General features: G+C 42.6%; 2 protein-coding genes and 1 long non-coding RNA gene across 4 annotated transcripts; 1 reads left to right on the top strand and 2 right to left on the bottom strand.

The window, feature by feature from the left end:
- Nucleotides 1–3658: 3658 nt before the first annotated feature.
- On the top strand, nucleotides 3659–4830 carry LOC115009246 (uncharacterized). The gene is made up of 3 exons (XR_003832367.1): nucleotides 3659–3851; nucleotides 4416–4478; nucleotides 4812–4830. It is a non-coding gene; the product is annotated as an uncharacterized LOC115009246 (long non-coding RNA).
- Nucleotides 4831–6139: 1309 nt separating this feature from the next.
- LOC115009229 (oocyte zinc finger protein XlCOF19-like) lies at nucleotides 6140–9523 on the bottom strand. 2 transcript variants are annotated; one of them, XM_029433098.1, is made up of 3 exons: nucleotides 8799–8931; nucleotides 7512–8565; nucleotides 6140–7429 (listed from the first exon to the last, which is right to left on the bottom strand). In XM_029433098.1, exon 3 carries the CDS (start codon nucleotides 7410–7412, stop codon nucleotides 6516–6518), a length of 897 nt encoding a protein of 298 aa, XP_029288958.1. In that variant the 5' UTR covers nucleotides 7413–7429; nucleotides 7512–8565; nucleotides 8799–8931; the 3' UTR covers nucleotides 6140–6515. The 2 variants fall into 2 exon arrangements, with proteins under 2 accessions (XP_029288958.1, XP_029288957.1); XM_029433097.1 differs by lacking the exon at nucleotides 7512–8565 and having other exon boundaries at nucleotides 8799–9523.
- Nucleotides 9524–15537: 6014 nt separating this feature from the next.
- LOC115009224 (gastrula zinc finger protein XlCGF57.1-like) lies at nucleotides 15538–21331 on the bottom strand. The gene is made up of 2 exons (XM_029433092.1): nucleotides 20585–21331; nucleotides 15538–17135 (listed from the first exon to the last, which is right to left on the bottom strand). The coding sequence occupies exons 1-2, from the start codon at nucleotides 20775–20777 to the stop codon at nucleotides 16036–16038; spliced, it is 1293 nt and encodes a 430-aa protein (XP_029288952.1). The 5' UTR covers nucleotides 20778–21331; the 3' UTR covers nucleotides 15538–16035.
- Nucleotides 21332–22381: the final 1050 nt, after the last annotated feature.

Raw genomic sequence — 22381 nt, 5'->3', positions numbered from 1 at the left:
AGGAATAACTGCTGACCCTGCAGGAGGACTGAACGTAAAGGAAGTCTGAGCACACGGTGATGAACAAGCAGGAGGAAGTCATTAAAGACGTGTTCAGCAGTTACAATACTGTAAGGCTCAGAATACAGGCTCGTTAAGTGGCAGCTGGTTTTCCACAGTGGTGGAATGTAACTAAGTATATTTACTCAAGTACTGCACTCTAGTACTGCAGTCAGGTACTGCACTCAAGTACTGCAGTCAAGTACTGCACTCAAGTACTGCACTCTAGTACTGCACTCAAGTACTGCACTCAAGTACTGCAGTCAAGTACTGCACTCAAGTACTGCACTCTAGTACTGCACTCTAGTACTGCACTCAAGTACTGCTCTCAAGTACTGCAGTCAAGTACTGCACTCTAGTACTGCAGTCAAGTACTGCACTCAAGTACTGCAGTCAAGTACTGCAGTCAAGGACTGAACTCAAGTACTGCACTCAAGTACTGCACTCTAGTACTGCACTCAAGTACTGCACTCAAGTACTGCACTCAAGTACTGCACTCTAGTATTGCAGTCAAGTACTGCAGTCAAGGACTGAACTCAAGTACTGCACTCTAGTACTGCACTCTAGTACTGCAGTCAAGTACCGCACTCTAGTACCGCACTCAAGTACCGCACTCAAGTACCGCACTCAAGTACTGCACTCAAGTACTGCACTCAAGTACTGCAGTCAAGTACTGCACTCTAGTATTGCAGTCAAGTACTGCAGTCAAGGACTGAACTCAAGTACTGCACTCAAGTACTGCAGTCAAGTACTGCACTCTAGTATTGCAGTCAAGTACTGCAGTCAAGGACTGAACTCAAGTACTGCACTCTAGTACTGCAGTCAAGTACGCAGTCAAGTACCGCACTCTAGTATCGCACTCAAGTACCGGACTCAAGTACCGCAGTAAAGTAACTCACTCTAGTACCGCACTCAAGTACCGCACTCTAGTACCGCAGTCAGGTACTGCACTCTAGTACTGTACTCTAGTACTGTACTCTAGTACTGCCCTCAAGTACTGCACTCAAGTACCGCAGTCAAGTACCGCACTCTAGTACCGCACTCAAGTACCGCACTCTAGTACCGCAGTCAGGTACTGCAGTCAGGTACTGCACTCTAGTACTGTACTCTAGTACTGTACTCTAGTACTGCACTCTAGTACTGCACTCAAGTACTGCACTCAAGTACTGCAGTCAAGTACTGCACTCAAGTACTGCAGTCAAGTACTGCACTCTAGTATTGCAGTCAAGTACTGCAGTCAAGGACTGAACTCAAGTACTGCACTCTAGTACCGCACTCTAGTACCGCACTCAAGTACCGCACTCAAGTAACGGACTCAAGTACCGGACTCAAGTACCGCACTCAAGTACCGCAGTAAAGTAACGCACTCTAGTACCGCACTCTAGTACCGCACTCTAGTACCGCACTCAAGTACCGCACTCTAGTAACGCACTCTAGTACCGCACTCAAGTACCGCACTCTAGTACCGCAGTCAAGTACTGCAGTCAGTACTGCCCTCTAGTACTGCACTCAAGTACTGCACTCTAGTACCGCACTCAAGTACCGCACTCAGGTACCGCAGTCAGGTACTGCACTCTACTCTAGTACTGTACTCTAGTACTGCACTCTAGTACTGCACTCAAGTACTGCACTCAAGAACTGCATTCTAGTACTGCACTCTAGTACTGCACTCAAGTACTGCACTCAAGAACTGCATTCTAGTACTGCACTCTAGTACTGCACTCAAGTACTGCACTCAAGAACTGCATTCTAGTACTGCACTCAAGTACTGCATTCAAGTACTGCATTCAAGTACTGCACTCTAGTACTGCACTCAAGTACTGCACTCAAGTACTGCACTCAAGTACTGCATTCAAGTACCGCACTCAAGTACCGCACTCAAGTACCGCACTCAAGTACCGCACTCAAGTACTGCACTCAAGTACTGCAGTTTTTTTGCTGTTGAATTCTTCAAAATTAATTTATTTTTGTTAAAATATACATCAAGCACCACAAACTAAAAGCCGGCTACCGTGTGAGAAATGTGTTGGAACTGACCCTTTAACCTCTTTGCTTAAAGTGTTCTAAGTTTTAAGGATTTTCATGCTTTTGCACACACTGGAAGTCACATTAGAGCTTCAGCTACATGTCCAGACTGAGAGTCTCCTGAAAAACATCTGTATTTATATTGTCAGTGTGCAGAAGGAAATCAAAAGTAAATATCCAGGAAGTCTGTGAACTTTCTCACTAACCAGAGAATATTCTCGTAGCTCCTCAGTGGGGAGTCTGAAGCAGGAAACCAGGGTTTGACTGTGAGTACGTTGTGCTGCTGAACTGATGATCAGGAAACTGGACGTGATGACTGGGGGTCGGGAAGTGATTGTACTCTGTAATTCTTGTCTAATGTCGGTGCATGTGGGAGCTGATTTTTAAAAGAGTAATTGTGTGAAAAGTGCTTCTGTGATGTGAAGAATCGACGCAAATCTCCAATTATGGAAAACATGGTTCTACTGATTATAATAAACGGGAGCAAATTAAGTTCTTGATTAAAATCAGATGTGTTCGCCGTCCTTAAAATGATACTCCACTCAAATAGATCAAACGCACTGTGAAAATGTTTCCTCCGTCGAGTCTGTTGAAATGGAAAACAGGAAAAATATCAAAACGACTGTAGAAGCTTCTCAAAGCACTTATGAAACATCATTTTCCTTTAGCTCAAGTCTTTATGTTCAGTGTCTTCCAAACACGCACGTCTTCTCTAAAAGTTTAATTCCCAGCTTCCATGTTAAGGCCTGGTCGCACCCGCTTTTAAAACAGTGAAATGCGTCTCAATCATCCCTTAATAACTAAATGCAATCAGAAGAAATAAGAGACGACAATAAGAAATTCTTATTCTATAGAATTTCTAACTTGTTCCCAACCTGTTAGCCTGTTCCCAACCTGTTGGCCTGTTCCCAACCTGTTGGCCTGTTCCCAACCTGTTGGCCTGTTCCCAACCTGTTGGCCTGTTCCCAACCTGTTGGCCTGTTCCCAACCTGTTGGCCTGTTAGCAACCTGTTGGCCTGTCCCCAACCTGTTAGACTGTTCCCAACCTGTTAGCCTGTTCCCAACCTGTTGGCCTGTTCCCAACCTGTTGGCCTGTTAGCAACCTGTTGGCCTGTTAGCAACTTCTTAGCATATTAGCAACTTCTTAGCATGTTCCCAACCTGTTAGCATGTTCCCAACCTGTTAGCATCTTCTTAGCATGTTAGCAACTTCTTAGCATATTAGCAACTTCTTAGCATGTTCCCAACCTGTTAGCATGTTCCCAACCTGTTAGCAACTTCTTAGCATGTTAGCAACTTCTTAGCATGTTCCCAACCTGTTGGCCTGTTCCCAACCTGTTGGCCTGTTCCCAACCTGTTGGCCTGTTCCCAACCTGTTGGCCTGTTCCCAACCTGTTAGACTGTTCCCAACCTGTTAGCAACTTCTTAGCATGTTAGCAACTTCTTAGCATGTTAGCCAGGCGCTCACCAGCTGCAATAACTAGTCCTGCAGCATGTTGTCTCCACCAGTTTCTCGGTTCGGTTGTTTCTCTTGTCGTCTCTAACCCCTCGTCGTCCCTGCAGCTCTCCCGGGACTGTAAGGTGGAGGCGCAGCGGATTCTCCACCAGAGGGCGCTGGACGTGAAGCTGGACCCTGAGCTCCAGAGGCGATGCATGACCGACCTGGGGAAGTGGTGCAGCGAGAAGACGGAGGCCGGACAGGAGCTGGAGTGTCTGCAGGATCACCTGGAGGATCTGGTGTCCGACTGCAGGGACGTGGTGGGGAACCTGACGGAGCTGGAGTCTGAGGTAACGACACTCTCAGCAGACAATGAGCAAGAGACTCCCGGTGTTTCCTCCAGTTGGTGTTCCTCACACAGGCCTCACAGTGACAGTTTCCTAAAAACAAATATGAAGAAATCTTCAAAATCGGTCGAACCTTTTGACTGAAAAGTGAGTTTTTCTTATCCAACTATATTCAGTCTTTGGGCTCGTGGGATTACTGTTTTTTATATATTTTAGGAACATTAGTCTCATGTGTCCTCGCCCCGAACCCGTTAACACACAGACTCTCCGGTTGTTCCCGAGCCACACACTCTTGATCTTAATTGGACAATTTCAGTGAAGAACGAAGACGTCCAACTCTTCCAAATGAAAGAATAAATGATTTAAACTCCCACTTTGTACCAAACGAGAGCAAGAAACTGCTCCGTATTCAGAATCCTTTCATCTAAATGGCTTTCATTTGTCAAGTGAAGAACCTGCTTTGTGAGAGAAATGTCTCATCTTGACTCTTCAGATTGGTTTTGACCCCTGACTGACTGTGATCAGACTTCTCTCCTCTTAATTAATCTTTTCGTGTTCTGTTGTTAGGATATTCAGATCGAGGCGCTGCTGATGCAAGCATGTGAGCCTGTCATCCAGACCTTCTGCCACGTGAGTCTGCACAAGCTTCCACTCGCCTGCATCAACAGAAGATCTCTGTTCATGTCTGGCTTCCAAAGCAAAGATATTTCAGAGGCAGCGTTTCCCATCATCTGATGAATAATAATAATAATGCATGTGCTTTACAATAATTATATTATTATAATAATAATAATAATAATAATAATGCATGTGCTTTACAATAATTATATTATTATAATAATAATAATAATAATAATAATGATACATGTACATTTACAATATACACATGCAAATGTCCTCTTCTAATACTCTCTGTGTCGGTCTCTCTGTCTCTGTCTCTCTCTCCCCCTGTCTGTCTGTCAGGAGGTAGCTGATAATCAGATCTGATGGAGTGTTTGGTTCAGAACAAACACCAGAAGGAGATGAATGAGAAGTGTGTGGTGGGAGTGACTCACTTCCAGCTGGTGAGCAGACGATGAGAATGTGTTCTCATGATGTTTGAACACAATAGGAAACTTTTTTATCTCGACTGGCTTGCGACATGAGTTATGATGCACATGGGCACATTCTTAAATTACATTGAACCTTTTCCCTGTGTACATGCATTTGATGCATTTCTTATAACTGAATCAAAGCATTTTGTTTTTGTGCTCGATTTGGTGTATTTGTACATCTCTTTGGACTTCTGCCACACGGCGGGCAGATCCGACCGAAAATATTTTTATGTTCAAATATGAGGAAATCGTCAGTGTGCTATAATGAGATTGTGATGTGATTTGAGCTCTCTCAAAAACTTGCGTGAGAGAGAGAGAAATTGTGTGAGTGAGAGAGAAATTGCGTGAGTGAGAGAGAAATTGCGTGAGTGAGAGAGAAATTGTGTGAGAGAGAGAGAAATTGTGTGAGCTTCCGGGTCAATGTGTGAACATTAGCAGCTGTGCTAAATATTTTCTGTATGCAGTTTCACTTTGTTTGGCTAATTTGAAGCTATTGATATGCACTTAAAGGATTGTACCTATTTGAAGCTCATGTACTTGCAAGATTCTTGCTCGTTCGGAGTTATGTCCTCATGATTGTTTGCACTTTTTGCACAAGTCGCTTTGGACAAAAGCGTCAGCTAAATGAACTGTAATATGACAAAAAAAGACTTGCAGCCACTAGCTTATTGGTTAAAGATTTATCATTATTAAATGTATCAAAGTATCTGTAACGTGACGTTTTATTCTGCAACGTTACCAGTATAACTACAGATGTCATAAGAATGTAGCACAATCTTTCTCAATGAAATATTGTGGAGTAGAAATGTAAAGTAGCAAAAATTGCTATTGATTAGCTCAAATTCTTTCTCTTTATAATTTATATATATAATTTATAACTGTTTAATTAATTTTGCACTTAAGTTTTTAATAAAAAATAAGACAATACTTTTCATTTGTCAAGTACTTAATTCACACAGTATGTAGTATATAGTTTTCTTGTTTAACATACGGACTCATTGGACTGAAAACAAGTGAAGTCAATTAACAGAGAATCTTCTGAATACAAGAAATAAAAAGTGACTTAAAACAAAAAGAAGGTACAAACTGAGCCCGGTCTTTAGACGCCATCGTCAATAAAAAACCACAATCACCCCGTGAAGTTTATTATTGATTTGTCACAGGACTAAATTGACCGTTGCTCGGTCGGGTCTGGACGGTGTTTTGCCACATGGTGAAGCCTGATGCAGACTATTTATTTATTGAATTACACAATTCAACATTAACATACAATACTTAGACAATTCAAAACGATGTTATTCAATGAATACATGTAATACCAAAAGGTACAGTGACCAGAATAAAAAGTTAAAATAGAATTTAAATGTTTGTGTAACTTTCATTTTAGCTGAAAACATTTATTTTGCAGTTCCTATAGTCTGACAGTTTTTAGCTCATAACTTCAACCCTTCAGGGAGACGATGTTTCAGAAAGCATCTTCTCTACGACGACCTTCTTTCTGCTGCTCTCACCAACACACTTGTATATTCTGACACTACGGAGCCGAGTGAATCTTTCATCACAAACTGAATGACTAAATGGTTTCTCCCATGTGTGTGTGGACAGTCAAGTGTCGTGCCAGATTACTATGGCGTGCAAATCCTTTACTACAAACTGAACAACTAAATGGTTTCTCCCCCGTGTGGACAGTCAAGTGTTGTTTCATATGTCCCTTTTTTGTGAATTTTTTATTACAAACTGAACAACTGAATGGTTTCTCCCCTGTGTGGACAGTCATATGTTGCCTCAGATTTCCATGTTTTGCGAATGCTTTATTACAAAGTGAACAACTGAATGGTTTCTCCCCTGTGTGGATTCTCATGTGCGACAAAATCTCTCCTCTCCATTTAAAAGTTTGTTTACAAACTAAGCAGCTGAAAAGTTTTCCTTCTTTATGAATTTTAAGGTGTATGGTCAAACCTGACCTCTTCGCAAATGTGTCGTCACAGAAGGGGCAACTAAAGAGTGTCTCCCCCATATGGACTCCAGTGTGTTTCAGCAGATGTTCCTTGTGGCCAAAGCTTCTGGCACATTCAGAGGAGCTAGTCTTTCCAGTATTACATTCTTCATCACTTACAGGTACTTCATTGTTTTGCAGAGGGTTTAAACCTGACAGAGGCTCATTACTCTCCTCCCAATCACAACTGTCATCAGTGTCAGGGTCAGGGGAGTGAGAAGTCTTGACACGAGTAGCTGGTTGTAAAGGACTATACGGATCTGATCCTCTGCAGTCCTCTTCATCACTTTCTGTTCTCTCTGCATCTCTGTTCTCCTCAGTTTGGCTTTCATGAAGCTGTGAGGACTGAGCTTTCCCTTCATCATCTTCTTCACTCTTCACAGGGACAGGATCAGAGATAAAGAGTTCCTCTTTAATGTGTGGGGGCTCGGGGTCCTCCTGGTCCAGACTGGGGCTCCACTCCTGCTGCTCCATAAACAGCTGCTGGACATCTGTGGAGAATAATGAAATACAACCTAGTAAAGACCATTTATTTAAACTTTTAGTACCTTTCAGCTTCCTGACTATACTTACATACTGTAATGGAAATTTTCCAATTTCCAAATGTTCCAATGTTCTTATGCCATCCACACAGATAGGTGTGTGGGTTCTTACGCAGATGGAGCTTCCGGTTGTAGATATGGTTGGTTTGCAGTTCTATGAATATAGTTGTTGCCGTTGTTCGGGTCTATCACTGTCACTGTTGTAGTCTGCCACTGTTCCGGTTGAGTAGCTGGTTCGGTTGTAGGTTATCACTGATTTGTTCGGCTGTATTAGTTGATCACTGTCACTGATCTATCGCTGATGCTCACTGTCCTATTCGGGTCGCTCACTGGTGAGAACTGTTTGCTCTCTCTACCTGTGTCCTATAACCCACTTCCTGTCACCTGTCCACCCTTATATACTGACAGCCCAGTGCATTTAATCCCCACCACCAAGTGTCCAAAATAATATTGCAGGGCTTAAACCAAATAATAATAAATGCCAACAATAACGCAAAACTGCTTCTACACATACTTTTACTTAAGTAACATTTCTGATGCGGGACATGTATCGCGAATTAAGGGTTAATTTCGATTGAACCAGTGGAGAGCTAGTTCACATTAACGAGCTAAATAATGGAGTTAACAGCTAAATTATCGCAGGAGCCATTGAATTAAATTAAGATGTGTTCAATGTCTATTCAGTAAAAACTTATATTGGGCGAAAGTAAATTATAGCATTATGGTGTGTTCAAGTGTAATCTTGTAAAATGTAGTTTTTGATGAGAAACTTGAATAAATCCAGTTGTTTGAAGGAGCTGTTTTAAAATAGATATTAGAGAGGGAGTTATGACCTGTTTAACTTCGTAACACTAGTTTTAAGCAGCTTATAATACATAATTAAAAACTACTAATGCCAAGAATTATTGTCATCAAGGAAAATATTTAGATACAAATACAATAGTTTACTTCCTAATTAATTAAATTACCACCAACCACTATAGACAGAATAAAGTAAAAGGATAATTTCTTCACTTCGGGACAGTAGACCGGGGTTTCACTGGACAGGATTAGGATGAAAACTGTAATCTGAGAGATTACTGAAGCTGTTGGTGGAGTAACAAGTATAATATTAAAGTGGAGTGGAGTACACCTATTAAATTACATACAATGAAAATACTTACAACTACCTCAAATGTGTTGTGAAGTACACATGTTACATTCCACCATATTTTAAACAGAATATTTCAGTGTATTTTTAGGACTTTTATTTTGGTAAATGATCTGAATACTTCCTCCAGCACTAAGGTGATCATACATGTCATGAAGCTGTACCCACCTGCTCTGTGTAACCGGACTTCCGGGTGGAAAACAGTGTCCAGTAGTTTCCGTTGTCGGTGAATCTCTTTTGAGCTGAACTCCAGCTCCTCCTCGTACTCTGTTATCGTTCTTTCAAACAGCTCAAATATCTCACCAGCAGCCGCAGTTAGTCGCTGGTTGACAAAATCTCTCAGCATCTGAGTTTTAGACATTTTTACTAAATCACAGCAACTTCTCCTCCAGACACACTTCGTTCAAAACTGTCACTCAATCTGACACGTACTGTGTTGCTAGGTTACGTTCACGTCCGTCTCCAGCTAGCTAGCTAACTTCATTAGCTTCGTAAAAACACCAGGAGACAATCCAGACGTTTTCAAGTAAAGGGACCAGCACAGAGTCCATTCAGTCAGGTTTATCTGGACAATGTGGGCCCATGAACATCTTGGTATCTATCGAATAGTCTCTTCGACGAGCACGGTGTGGCTGCGTCTATTTCCAGCTAGCAGGCTATGCTACCTTCAATTAGCTTTCTTTTTTTTTAACGGAAATGAGTCTGAGGTGAAACGTTCCAAAAATCCCCCCAGAGTCCACGGACACACGTGTATCCACACACACGGGATATGGAGTTCACTGCAGTTGTATCTGATGAACTACGTGGCGTAGAGAGCAGGACTCGCGGTCAAAAAAACGGTTTACAACAAAAACCCTCTTCAACTAGACTCCCCATCACTCACGATTACCTACATCCGGTACTGCTTCTCCTTCAAAATAAAAGTAACCAACCTTTTATTTACAGGTCCATGTCTCTGTTATTATTTCACACAGCATCACAAAAATATTGGATTATTATCAGGTCAAATAATTACTTTAAATAAGATTTTCCATTTGAACAATCGAAGAGATTCTAAACTCACATTTTCAGTCACAGTCACTGTGGAAATGTTACGTCACGGACAGTTATCCGTTGTATATGTTATTAGAGACATTCTTATTGACAATTATCTGTATCTAATTTCAGGAAGATCTCTCAGATTTTTGAGGGATTAATAAAGATTCTTCAAAAACGAGATTCTTCTTCATGTGAGAGACATTCAACATAGATCAACAATGATACTGCACCTTCCAGACATGCGACTTCGCAACCCAGGACGTATGCTGCTTGCGCACTCCTCGGAAACCACACCGCCTCCCACACCGCTATCCCTCAAGCCAAGAGCGCCTTCTTCCGGCCCAAAGCTTGACCGTCCAAAAGTTGACATTGGGGTATCTGGGGAGGAGTGGAACATGTTCAAGCGTCGATGGGACGTCTTCAAGGACTTACACGAGCAGTAAACGACGTGGTATCGCTCGTCGACTCTAAGGAAATGGCACGCAATGCCCTGCCTACTGCAGCATCAACGTCAGGTATCTCATCCTTCAAACGCGAGAGAGCCACCCCAGCGAAACTGCCTCCTACGTCGCAACGAAGCGAGACTGCTCCCTGCCCTGAATGCAAAAAACATTACTCACTGTACTTAGAAGGCGCTAAAGGACGGAACATCCGACCCCACCGACTCTGTATCAACTGTTACAGAACACAGCGCCGCAGACAACGCAACTACAAAACACCTACTGCTTCTGAAGTGGGCTCTATAGTATCCCAAGTTACGTCACTGACTGGGCCGCCGACGACCAGATGAAGCATCCCCTGACACGGCGGAAAGCTCACCGCGGAGCGACACAGCGTGGCGTCACATCACAGGCACCGTGGCCCTCTACAACCAGGCTCCCTCACCACATATTCACCGAATGGTGGAAAGTAAAGGCCCTCAGCCATCCAGAGGCCAAGCTCACATTGTCTGTAGACTCCTCAGACTACCGCTCCTTCGGCCGCCAGTGTCCTAAAATCTTGCCATCAACAATCGCAGCTCTGGCCGACTCTGGCGCGCAATTTTGCCTTTGGTCAATGGAGGGGTTCCTAGCGATGGGTTTCTCCATGAAGGACCTCATACCCGTCTCTCTAGACCTCTCGGCAGCCAACAAGTCTCCCATCAACATTGCCGGAGCAGTACTTGCGCGGCTGCATGACAAATCGACATGTGGGAAACCGCTCTCTTGTGCCACCATGGTATACATCAGTAACTCTTGTCAGGGATTTTACCTATCATGGGAAGCCATGGTGGACCTCGGCATCGTGTCGCCTAGCTTTCCATCCGTCGGCGACAAGTCGGCAGCTTGTGAATTACATGAAGCCCGGCCCCAGATTGCTAGACCTAGCACTCACAAGAACATCCGAGCACTCAACGCAGGATATGCCTCTGCCCGTACTGACCAAGACTCACCATGCTCCTGCCCTCCTCGGTCAGTAGTTTCTGATGACCCGCCAACACTGCCATTTGAGTGCATCCCGGAGAACAATCAGAAGATGAAAGATTGGCTGCTTAATCATTTCGCCTCAACATTCAACACATGTTCCACCGGCCCCTCCCCTGCATGGCGGGAACCCGGTTGAGATTCATCTTAATGACGATGCGACGCCCAAGTATGTTCACACGCCAGCCTCCCTGCCGTTGCACTGGCAGAAGCAGGTAAATCAAATCAAATTAAGTTATATAGCCCAATATCACAAATTATACATTTGTCTCAGTGTGCTTTACAGACTGTACAGGTTACGACACCCTCTGTCCTCAGACCCTCTGTCCTTAGACCCTCTGTCCTTAGACCCTCTGTCATTAGACCCTCTGTCCTTACACTCTCTGTCATTAGACCCTCTGTCCTTAGACCCTCGCATCGCACAAGGAAAAACTTCCTAAAAGAAACCCCATAATTAAAGGGGGAAAAATGGAAGAAACCTCAGGGAGAGCAACTGAGGAGGGATCCCTCTCCCAGGACGGACAGACGTGCAATAGATGTCGTGTGTACAGGATAAACAACATAGTACAAATACAACATTTGACAGAAATGATGTTGTGTTGAAAAAGAGAAAGTTTGGATGAATCCAGGAAAATGTCAAAAAGGTACGCAGCCACGATTCCTGATGCTGACGTAAACTGAGTTAAATAAATAATAAATAAGTAAATGAGTTAGTAACATACATTTACATAAATGCATACAGATAGAGAGGGAGAAGAAGAGAGGGAGAGGAGGAGAGAGGAAGTGAAGGAGAAGAGCAGGGAGGTGTCCCCCGGCAGTCTAAGCCTATAGCAGCATAACTAGGGGCTGATCCAAGGCAAACCTGAGCCAGCCCTAACTATAAGCTTTATCAAAAAGGAAAGTCTTTAGCCTGCTCTTAAATGTGGAGAGTGTGTCTGCCTCCCGAACACAAACTGGAAGCTGGTTCCACTGGAGAGGAGCTTGATAGCTGAAGGCTCTGGCTCCCATTGTACTCTTAGAGACTCTAGGAACTACAAGTAACCCTGCAGTCTGGGAGCGCAATGCTCTAGTTGGTTTATAAGGTACTATGAGATCTTTAAGATATGCTGGAGCCTGACCATTAATTGCTTTGTAAGTCAGGAGAAGGATTTTGAATTCTATTCTGTATTTTACCGGGAGCCAGTGCAGAGCAGCTAATACAGGAGTAATGTGATCCCGTTTCCTTGTTCTAGTCAATACAGGTGCCGCTGCATTTTGGATCAACTGAAGAGTCTTAAGCGACTTTTTGGGACAACCTGATAACAATGAGTTGCAGTAATCCTGCCTTGAAGTAACAAATGCATGGACTAGTTTTTCTGCATCATTTTGAGGATGTGTCTTATTTTTGCAATGTTACGTAGATGAAAGAAGGCAGTCCTTGAGATTTGTTTTATGTGGGAGTTAAAAGACAGATCCTGATCAAAGATGACGCCAAGACTCCTTACAGTGGTGCTGGAGGCCAAGTTAATGCCATCCAGAGCTTCTATGTCATTAGAAAATGCACTTCGGAGGCGTTTAGGGCCAAATATAATAACTTCAGTTTTGTCTGTGTTCAACATCAAGAAGTTGCTAGACATCCAAGTTTTTATGTCCTTAAGGCTTGAAGTTTAGCCAATTGATTGGTTTCGTCTGATTTAATTGATAGATATAATTGGGTATCATCCGCATAACAATGAAAGTTTATAGAGTGGTTCCTTATAATATTGCCCAAAGGAAGCATATATAAGGTGAAAAGAATCGGTCCAAGTACAGAACCCTGCGGAACTCCAAGACTGACTTTGGCTGTCATGGAAGATTTATCGTAAACACATACAAATAGAGATCGCTCAGATAAATAGGACTTGAACCAGCTTAGTGCGGTTCCTTTTATGCCAACACAATGTTCCAGTCTCTGTAGTAGAATGTCATGATCAACAGTGTCGAAAGAAGCACTGAGTTCTAACAAGACAAGAACAGAGACAAGTCCCGCAAGGTTTCCTTTCTTCAAGCGATGGCTACAACCGCCGCTTCGACGCTATCTTAACAGACTTCGATCGAAAGGAGAGATGTGTGGACTACACTATTCACTGGTGATGTGTCCTTTCGTGCCGAGGCTTCGAAGCGTGTGTCGAGTAATCGCGGAAGATTTTTGTGAAGCGTGTATCGAGGCTTGTGTCGATGACGTTCGAACCTGCCGTACCACGTGACTGATCCAGGAACAGGTTTGCAGGTTTCTCGTGCGATTCGAAATATAAGGGGGAGCGAACCGCAATTTAGCCCCCTCATAATCAACACTTTATATAACGGCGAATTTGTGGGTTATTGTTGTCGTAGTATGCATTGTTGCTGTTAATTTGTTGGTATTGCGTTTGTATTGGATCATTATGGATCCAGCCAACTAGCGAAACAATTGTTATGCACGCCAGCATCATCTTCCCTGTGAGCATGTAAAGATACCAAATCTAAATCTGTTAAAAAGATAATGTACATCCAACGTGTACATTACACATCCCTGGTGGCGCAGCTCGTAGAGCAGGCGACCCACATTCAAATGCTTGCCGCAGCGGCCTGGGGTTCGAAACAGACCTGCTGCTATTTGCTGCATGTCATTCCCCTTCTCTCTGTCCAATCTTAAACTATACTATCATTTAAGCCGTAAAAAGCCCACATTTCTTTCCAGGCACTCTCTTCTCAATAACACGTAATAACATCAATCTTTATTTTTAAATAGAACATTATATTCAGTCTTAGATGTGTGCGTCAAAGAATCTTCAGGGCAAAGATACTTTACATCCACTGCAGTCTGCAGCCTAGCACTTCACCGGTTTTACATTTATTGTCCTCTTGATGGCGCAAACAAAGCACCATGAAGCTTCGGCACATGTGCAAACCAATTGGATGGAAAGCTTTAATGGTTCATGAAGCTTCATCTCGCCATCACTACTATTCACTATGACAAGGACCTGCACGAACACTGGTGGCGAACCATTCACTTCCTCACTTGTGTAGACCAAGCGGGCATCGTGCTGAATCCCGACAAGTTCCAATTCGGACAAAGAACCGTGGACTTCGCCGGCTTTCGGATCTCTGAGTCGTCAATCGATCCGCTGCCCAAGTATCTGGACGCCATCCGCAACTTCCGCACCCCAACTTCTACCACTGACATACGCAGCTGGTTCGGGCTGGTCAATCAGGTCTCCAACTATGCCCAGCTACGCGACACCATGGCTCCCTTTAAGCCCTTTTTGAGCCCAAGGCAAAAATTCCAATGGACGCCTCCAAGCGGACCTGTCTCCACCCAGATTGGTCCCAACAAGGCATCGGCTTCCTGTCCCAAAAGCACTGCTCTTGTAACTATAAACTACCCGACTGCTGCACCGATGCGTGGCGAATCACCTTGGCCGGCTCAAGATTCCTCTCTTCCACTGAGCGACGGTACGCCCCAGTTGAAGGCGAAGCCTTGGCCGTAGCGTGGGGCTTAGAGCAAACCAAGTACTTCACCCAAGGGTGCTACGACTTGCTTGTGGTTACTGATCATAAGCCGTTTGTCATGATACTGGGCGACCGAACCCTTGACGAAATCACCAACAGCGGAAGTTCTATTTGGCAAGCACCTGCGTGACGCGTTTACTTTCATGAACCGCATCCCTAAGTTTGAAAATCCATCAATCCGCCCGATCTGGCGCGAAACTTGGTCAACAAAAGAAGATGCCTTATGCACCAGGTTCACCCGCACTTCGGAGTCATTAAATGAGCACGCTTGTCCACTCCCTCCAGGCTTATTCTTATTGACAATTATCTGTATCTAATTTCAGGAATATCTCTCACATTTTTGAGTGATTAATAAAGATTCTTCAAAATCGAGATTCTTCTTCAGTCACGTTTTAAATTAACACTCAGTTCAATGCAATTAACAAAGTGTCAACCTTTCAGTCACAAGCTTCTCCAACTCTAAGATCCATTATCCCAGAATGCAATAGTCCATACAGCACAGCTGACAACAATGGTGGAGTTATGTGGAGAGGATTTTCTTCCTTCAGCTTTATTGTTCAGCTCCTGCGTGCCTCTACACCCACACACTCTGCTTAATGCGAACACCCCAGTGTAGTTCAAACAATTCTGATCTGTATTTGTGTGCATACTTGTTAACAGTCAGTGTATAGCTCAAATTATTTCTCCTTATAATTTCACTTCAAACTGATTAATTAATTTTGCACTTTTAAACAAAAATAAGACAATACTTTTCATTTGTCAAGTACTTAATTCACACAGTATGTAGTATATAGTTTTCTTGTTTAACATACGGACTCATTGGACTGAAAACAAGTGAAGTCAATTAACAGAGAATCTTCTGAATACAAGAAATAAAAAGTGACTTAAAACAAAAAGAAGGTACAAACTGAGCCCGGTCTTTAGACGCCATCGTCAATAAAAAACCACAATCACCCCGTGAAGTTTATTATTGATTTGTCACAGGACTAAATTGACCGTCGCTCCGTCGGGTCTGGACGGTGTTTTGCCACATGGTGAAGCCTGATGCAGACTATTTATTTATTGAATTACACAATTCAACATTAACATACAATACTTAGACAATTCAAAACGATTTTATTCAATGAATACATGTAATACCAAAAAGTACAGTGACCAGAATAAAAAGTTAAAATAGAATTTAAATGTTTGTGTAACTTTCATTTTAGCTGAAAACATTTATTTTGCAGTTCCTATAGTCTGACAGTTTTTAGCTCATAACTTCAACCCTTCAGGGAGACGATGTTTCAGAAAGCATCTTCTCTACGACGACCTTCTTTCTGCTGCTCTCACCAACACACTTGTATATTCTGACACTACGGAGCCGAGTGAATCTTTCATCACAAACTGAATGACTAAATGGTTTCTCCCATGTGTGTGTGGACAGTCAAGTGTCGTGCCAGATTACTATGGCGTGCAAATCTTTTACTGCAAACTGAACAACTAAATGGTTTCTCCCCCGTGTGGACAGTCAAGTGTTGTCTCAGATGTCCCTTTTGTGTGAATCTTTTACTGCAGACCGAACAACTGAATGGTTTCTCCCCTGTGTGGACGGTAAAGTGTCGTCTTAGATTTCCGTGTATTGCAAATCTTTTACTACAAACTGAACAACTAAATGGTTTCTCCCCTGTGTGGATTCTCATGTGTATATCCAAATTACTTCTGGTAGCAAAACTTGTTTGACAAACTGAGCAGATAAAACGTTTTCCAACTGAATGAAGTCTCATATGAGCCACTAAGGAGGACTTCCGGGAAAATCTTTGACCACAAACTGAACAGGTAAATGGTTTCTCCCCAGTATGTATTCTCATGTGTTGAACCAAATTGCTACAGGAACCCAAACTTATTTTACATATTGAGCAGCTGAACCGTTTTCCATCTGAGTGAAGTCTCATGTGTCGCGTTAAGGAGTTCTTCCTCGAGAATCTTTTACTACAACCTGAGCAAGTAAAGGGTTTAACTCCTGTTTGGATTCCAGTGCGTTTCTGTCCCATGCGGCCAAAGCTTCTGGCACATTCAGAGGAGCTAGTCTTTCCAGTATTACATTCTTCATGGTTTTGCAGAGGGTTTAAACCTGACAGAGGCTCATTACTCTCCTCCCAATATCGACTGTCATCAGTGTCAGGGTCAGGGGAGTGAGAAGTCTTGACACGTGTAGCTGGTTGTAAAGGACTATACGGATCTGATCCTCTGCAGTCCTCTTCATCACTTTCAGTTCTCTCTGCATCTCTGTTCTCCTCAGTTTGGCTTTCATAAAGCTGTGAGGACTGAGCTTTCCCTTCATCATCTTCTTCACTCTTCACAGGGACAGGATCGAATGGGAAGTTGTATTCAGCCTCCTCCAGCCCTTGAAGCTGCTCCTGACTGCTCCAGAGTTCCTCCTGTTCCTCTTTAATGTGTGGGGGCTCGGGGTCCTCCTGGTCCAGACTGGGGCTCCACTCCTGCTGCTGGACATCTGTGGAGAATAATGAAATACATGCACATTATTTTATATTCATGCATCAGCACTACGACACTTTTAAATATTTATGACCACTTTTACAGTCACTTTTACAGTAAGCCAGTACATTAATTGTACATTGTATAACCTCTAAATGGCAAAGTTTTTTGATTGATTGATTGATTGATTGACATGAATTGGAAAAATGTAAATATCATGTGACAATCTGATCACCTCCCACTATTCCTAACTCCAGCATACAGTTCCATTATTAGGAAACAGAAACCCAGAACTGTTAACAAGTAATGATTGGTTAACGAGTGCCGGCTATCAGTCAGGATAAAAGAAAAAAATCTAAAATTAACATTGTGTTTTAAAGCACATCAAATCTACCCTTCCCCCCACCCTGGACCAGCACCAGTACACCTGAGCACTAGTGCTGTGTCCTTCTGTGTCGAGGCTTCGAAGCGTGTGTCGAGTAATCGCGGAAGATTTTTGTGAAGCGCGTATCGATGCTTGTGTTGATGACGTGATGACATTCGAAGCCTCGCGAACCTGCCGTACCACGTGACTGATTCAGGAACTGGTTCGGCGTGCAATTTGAAATATAAGGGGGAGCGAACCGCAATTGAGCCCCCTCATAATTAACACTTTATATAACCGTGAATGTGTGGGTTGTTGTTGTCGTAGTATGCATTGTTGCTGTTGAGTTGTTGGTATTGCGTTTGTATTGGATCATTATGGAGCCAGCCAACTAGCGAAACAATTGTTATGCACGCCAGCATCATCTTCCCTGTGAGCATGTAAAGATACCAAATCTAAATGTGTTGAAAGAATAATGTACATCCCACATACTAAAGACCAGCCCTGGTGGTGCAGCTCGTAGAGCAGGTGATCCACTTTCTAAAGGCTTGCTGCAGCGGCCCGGGATACGAGTGGCCATTTGCTGCCACTGGTCGCAGCACTCTCTTCTCAATAACACGTACACACAATCATTAATCTTTATTTTTAAATAGAACATGATATTCAGTCTTAGATGTGTGCGTCAAAGAATTTTCAAGGCAAAGATACTTTAAATCCACTGCAGCCTTGCACTTCGCCAGAAGCTTTGAGTAATTAACCCATTTTCGAAACAATTGGCTGAAGTGGTTCAGTGCTTCACAAAAGCTTCATTTGCCCATCACTACTTCACACACCTAAGCCAAAACATTATAATCACTCTGCCGGTTTTACATTTATTGTCCACTTGATGGCGCAGTAGAACAAATGAAGCACCATGAAGCTTCGGCCCATGAGTGAACCAATTGGATGCAAAGCTTCAATGCTTCATGAAGCTTCATCTCGCCATCACTACTGAGCACATAGATCCACAGAGGATCCATCAACACGGCTCTGACGCAGCTTGAGCAGAAGGCGACATATGTGACAATGCTTTTTATAGGTTACAGCTCTGCATTCAACACTATTGTCCCCAACATGTTGGACACCAAACTGCTTGACCTGGTTCTCAGTTAGTCCTTGTGCATGTGGATCAAGGACTTCCTATCCAACCGCCCGCAGATAGTCAGACTCGGTCCGCACCTTTCTCCAAGCCTGACCATTAGCAGTGCCTTAAACTTGCATTCTTTCATATATCCAGCAGGAGGCAACACCACTGGTTGCAAAAAAAAAACTGGTCCAATTGTATAGAAGTTTATGAGAAAATAACCCTACATCTCAATTAATAACTAATAATTAATAAGATAGCGACATCCAAAATGCCAAACTCAAGGCTTCAAAACCGTAGTCGCAAACATATGCGTGATGTCACGTCCTGTTCTTCTATGGTATGCTGAGTCACCTCCTCTATTCCCTCTTTACACACACACAGCTGTATCTCCACAAACACAATCATTACATTTGGGATGAATTTCAAATTGGGACAAGACAGAATAGAATTAAAACCATTAATTTCCTAATTATTTAAATTGTGTGTTTTAATGCAAATAACCACAATAGATGACAATAACAAAGTAAAAGGATAATATTTCGAATTTTTGACAGTTTACACTGACTTTGGGACAGTTGAATTAATTAATGTTGTTGTAAAATGCAACGACAATAAAGGATTATATTCTATAATCAAATAAGCTCCAAGTCAACAAACTGCAAAAGTAAAATCCTACTTTTACATTTAGTTACATTAGTTTTGTTTCCCCTATTTTCACTTTGTAGCGGCACACCCAAAAAACCTGTCACAGGAGCGCAGCTTTGTGCCGGGGCTGAGCACCGTACAGCCCTGGTATTAAAGGCACACTTCATCCATTTATTACAAACATTAAAAATCAACACATCTGGAGATTCATGGTTTTCACTGGACAGGAAGTTGATGGAAAACTGTAATCTGAAAAGTAATTTGTACAATCACTGAGTTTGTTTACATGTGCTCTAGTATCCTTATAATCAGATTTTTCAGAAACCCGGATAACACCATGTGGTCACAGTAGACCACACACACACACACACACACACACACAACATACCTGTCAACATTGGAATTTCAAAATAAGGGACATTTTTTGGCGGACTCTGCTCATATTTTAACAGCTCTCAGCCCCCCAGCCCCCACCCATACAATGTAAACACATAAGGGACGGGTATACATTCAGGAAATACATGTTTATTTAAAGTATGTATTACTTGTACAGACATGTTTATAAGATTTATGTATTTTATTTATTTATCATCATTTTATTTGATGATTGATGAGTTGTGTGTTTTTTGTTTCCCCCACGAGGACTTCCTCGCGATAGCAGAGTCAGGAAACATGTCGCGACACTGCGACTGAAATCATTGCAGAAGCTGAAGGCGACATTATGTTTAGCACAAAGCATCGACATCTGTCCCTCAGCTCTGGTCTCTTGTTCTGCCTCCGACACAGTTCTTGTCACACATGAAGTCATTGACTGTGGATGTTTGTGCCTCTTGGGCGTGCTCGTGCTTGTGCTTGGACGCTTTTTCATGCTGACGGACATCGTCCGTGTGCAAAGCTAACATCTGAATGGCACACTTTACAAAAAGCATGAGTTGTCCCGACTCTGCTTTTATTAAATAAGTGAAGGTCTCCTCCCATTTGGTACTTACATAAAGTTTTAACTTGTTTGGCAGGTACAGCTGCGTCTCCATCGATCTCCCGTTCACTGTGACTCTCATCATATGTTTCTTCTTCTTCTGTGTTATTGTTCCTGTTTTCTTCTTCTGTGCGTTTACTGGCAGATAACGTTTTTCAGCTCATGTTAAACATAATACTGCCCCCTGCTCTACCGGAGGACACTTTACACTTTTTAGGCCTTTTTTTTCTTTGAAAGGTTAAAAATACGGGATAATTACAGGAAAATATTTAAAGGGGAGAAAAACGGGGTACACACACACACACACACACACACACGTTAAGGTGATCATACATGTCATGAAGCTGTACCCACCTGCTCTGTGTAACCGGACTTCCGGGTGGAAAACAGTGTCCAGTAGTTTCCGTTGTCGGTGAATCTCTTTTGAGCTGAACTCCAGCTCCTCCTCGTACTCTGTTATCGTTCTTTCAAACAGCTCAAATATCTCACCAGCAGCCGCAGTTAGTCGCTGGTTGACAAAATCTCTCAGCATCTGAGTTTTAGACATTTTTACTAAATCACAGCAACTTCTCCTCCAGACACACTTCGTTCAAAACTGTCACTCAATCTGACACGTACTGTGTTGCTAGGTTACGTTCACGTCCGTCTCCAGCTAGCTAGCTAACTTCATTAGCTTCGTAAAAACACCAGGAGACAATCCAGACGTTTTCAAGTAAAGGGACCAGCACAGAGTCCATTCAGTCAGGTTTATCTGGACTTTGTTGGTCTATGAAAAACACAGCGTGGTTTCTATCGAATAGTCTCTCCGAGCTGTGTTGTCTGTCTCCTATCTACAGCTAGCAAGCTATGCTAACTTATTTTAGCATTCTTAGCTAATTTAGATGAGTCTGAGAGGAAACGTCTTATACATTCGCACAAAGTTCACTCAAATAAGTGTATCCATATATACGGGCTCTGCTGGTTCTCTCCGGTTGTAGCTGATGAACCACGTAACGGAAAGAGCAGGACACACGGCCGAAAAAACGGTTTTCAACAATGTCCCACACAACCGTCTTCAACCGGACTCCGCTCTGCTCACGATTACCTGCTTCCGGTACCACTTCTCCTTCAAAATAAAAGTGAACACACTTTTATTTACATGCCCATTATGTACACAATTAACCACACTTATATTTCAAGTTATAGTTTTACTTAAGTTATGGCAAAACAATGCATTGGCAAAAACAACAAAGTAATGACTTTAAACTGGAGAGAAAACGTTAATGAAGAAGGTTAAATATATGTTGCTTTTGTTTCATCACAGCTGGTAATTCAGCTCAGGGGACACAACACACTCTTAGACCATTGTAAACAATGAATTCTTATAATATCAAAAAGCACAGAGTGCCCAAAATATGACAAAATAACTTTGAGACAAAGATAGTGTAGCTTCTACTTAGCTGAACATTTTAACTAGAGTCTGTATGAGCCTTAAGTCTGACCGTTTATAGCTGATTCAGCAGAATGTCCCCTGTGGCTGTTAATATTTCAAACAGTTTAGTATTAATCCGTAACAATTGTTGCGTTGCAGCACATCAGAATGCAGGACTTGTAGTGTAGGAGGCAGGCAGACTGTTGCAATTCAGACAAATAAAATCCAGTGAGAAACTGAGATTCTTTAAAGAGGTAGAGAGGATCTCAGTTTATTCAAAGTGGAGACGGATCAACATATAAAAAGCTCTGAAATTTCATAAAACAAATGTACAGTCACTCCAACTCAGATACATTCTTTGAAAAGTTTGATTCTTTCAATTTGAAATTTCAAAACCTTAGACTTGAGGATCTTTTAAGTGCTTTTCAGAATAAAATCTGAGGCCAAAACCTCAGAAAAGAAATGTCTGCAGGACGGCACTGATTATATTCAAATGCTTTTACATTTTATTTGAAGGCAATTTTCTTCCAAGACCTGCAGACACCCTGATAACATCTGGAGAAGAACTCTACTTTAAGAGTTTGTGGAATATACATTTAGTGAGTAATCAGTAAAGAAAACTCCCCAGAGCAGGAGGAAGAAACAAGCAGCATGAAATAACCAGAGGAACATTTTGAAATCAGCTGTTCATCCTGGGAGGTTCCTCTTGTTGAGTCCTGATTGGTCAACGTGGTTTGAAA

Source organism: Cottoperca gobio, chromosome 6 (assembly GCF_900634415.1).
Source record: "Cottoperca gobio chromosome 6, fCotGob3.1, whole genome shotgun sequence".
Taxonomy (NCBI): domain Eukaryota; kingdom Metazoa; phylum Chordata; class Actinopteri; order Perciformes; family Bovichtidae; genus Cottoperca; species Cottoperca gobio.
This window is presented reverse-complemented; position numbering and strand designations above follow the sequence as displayed.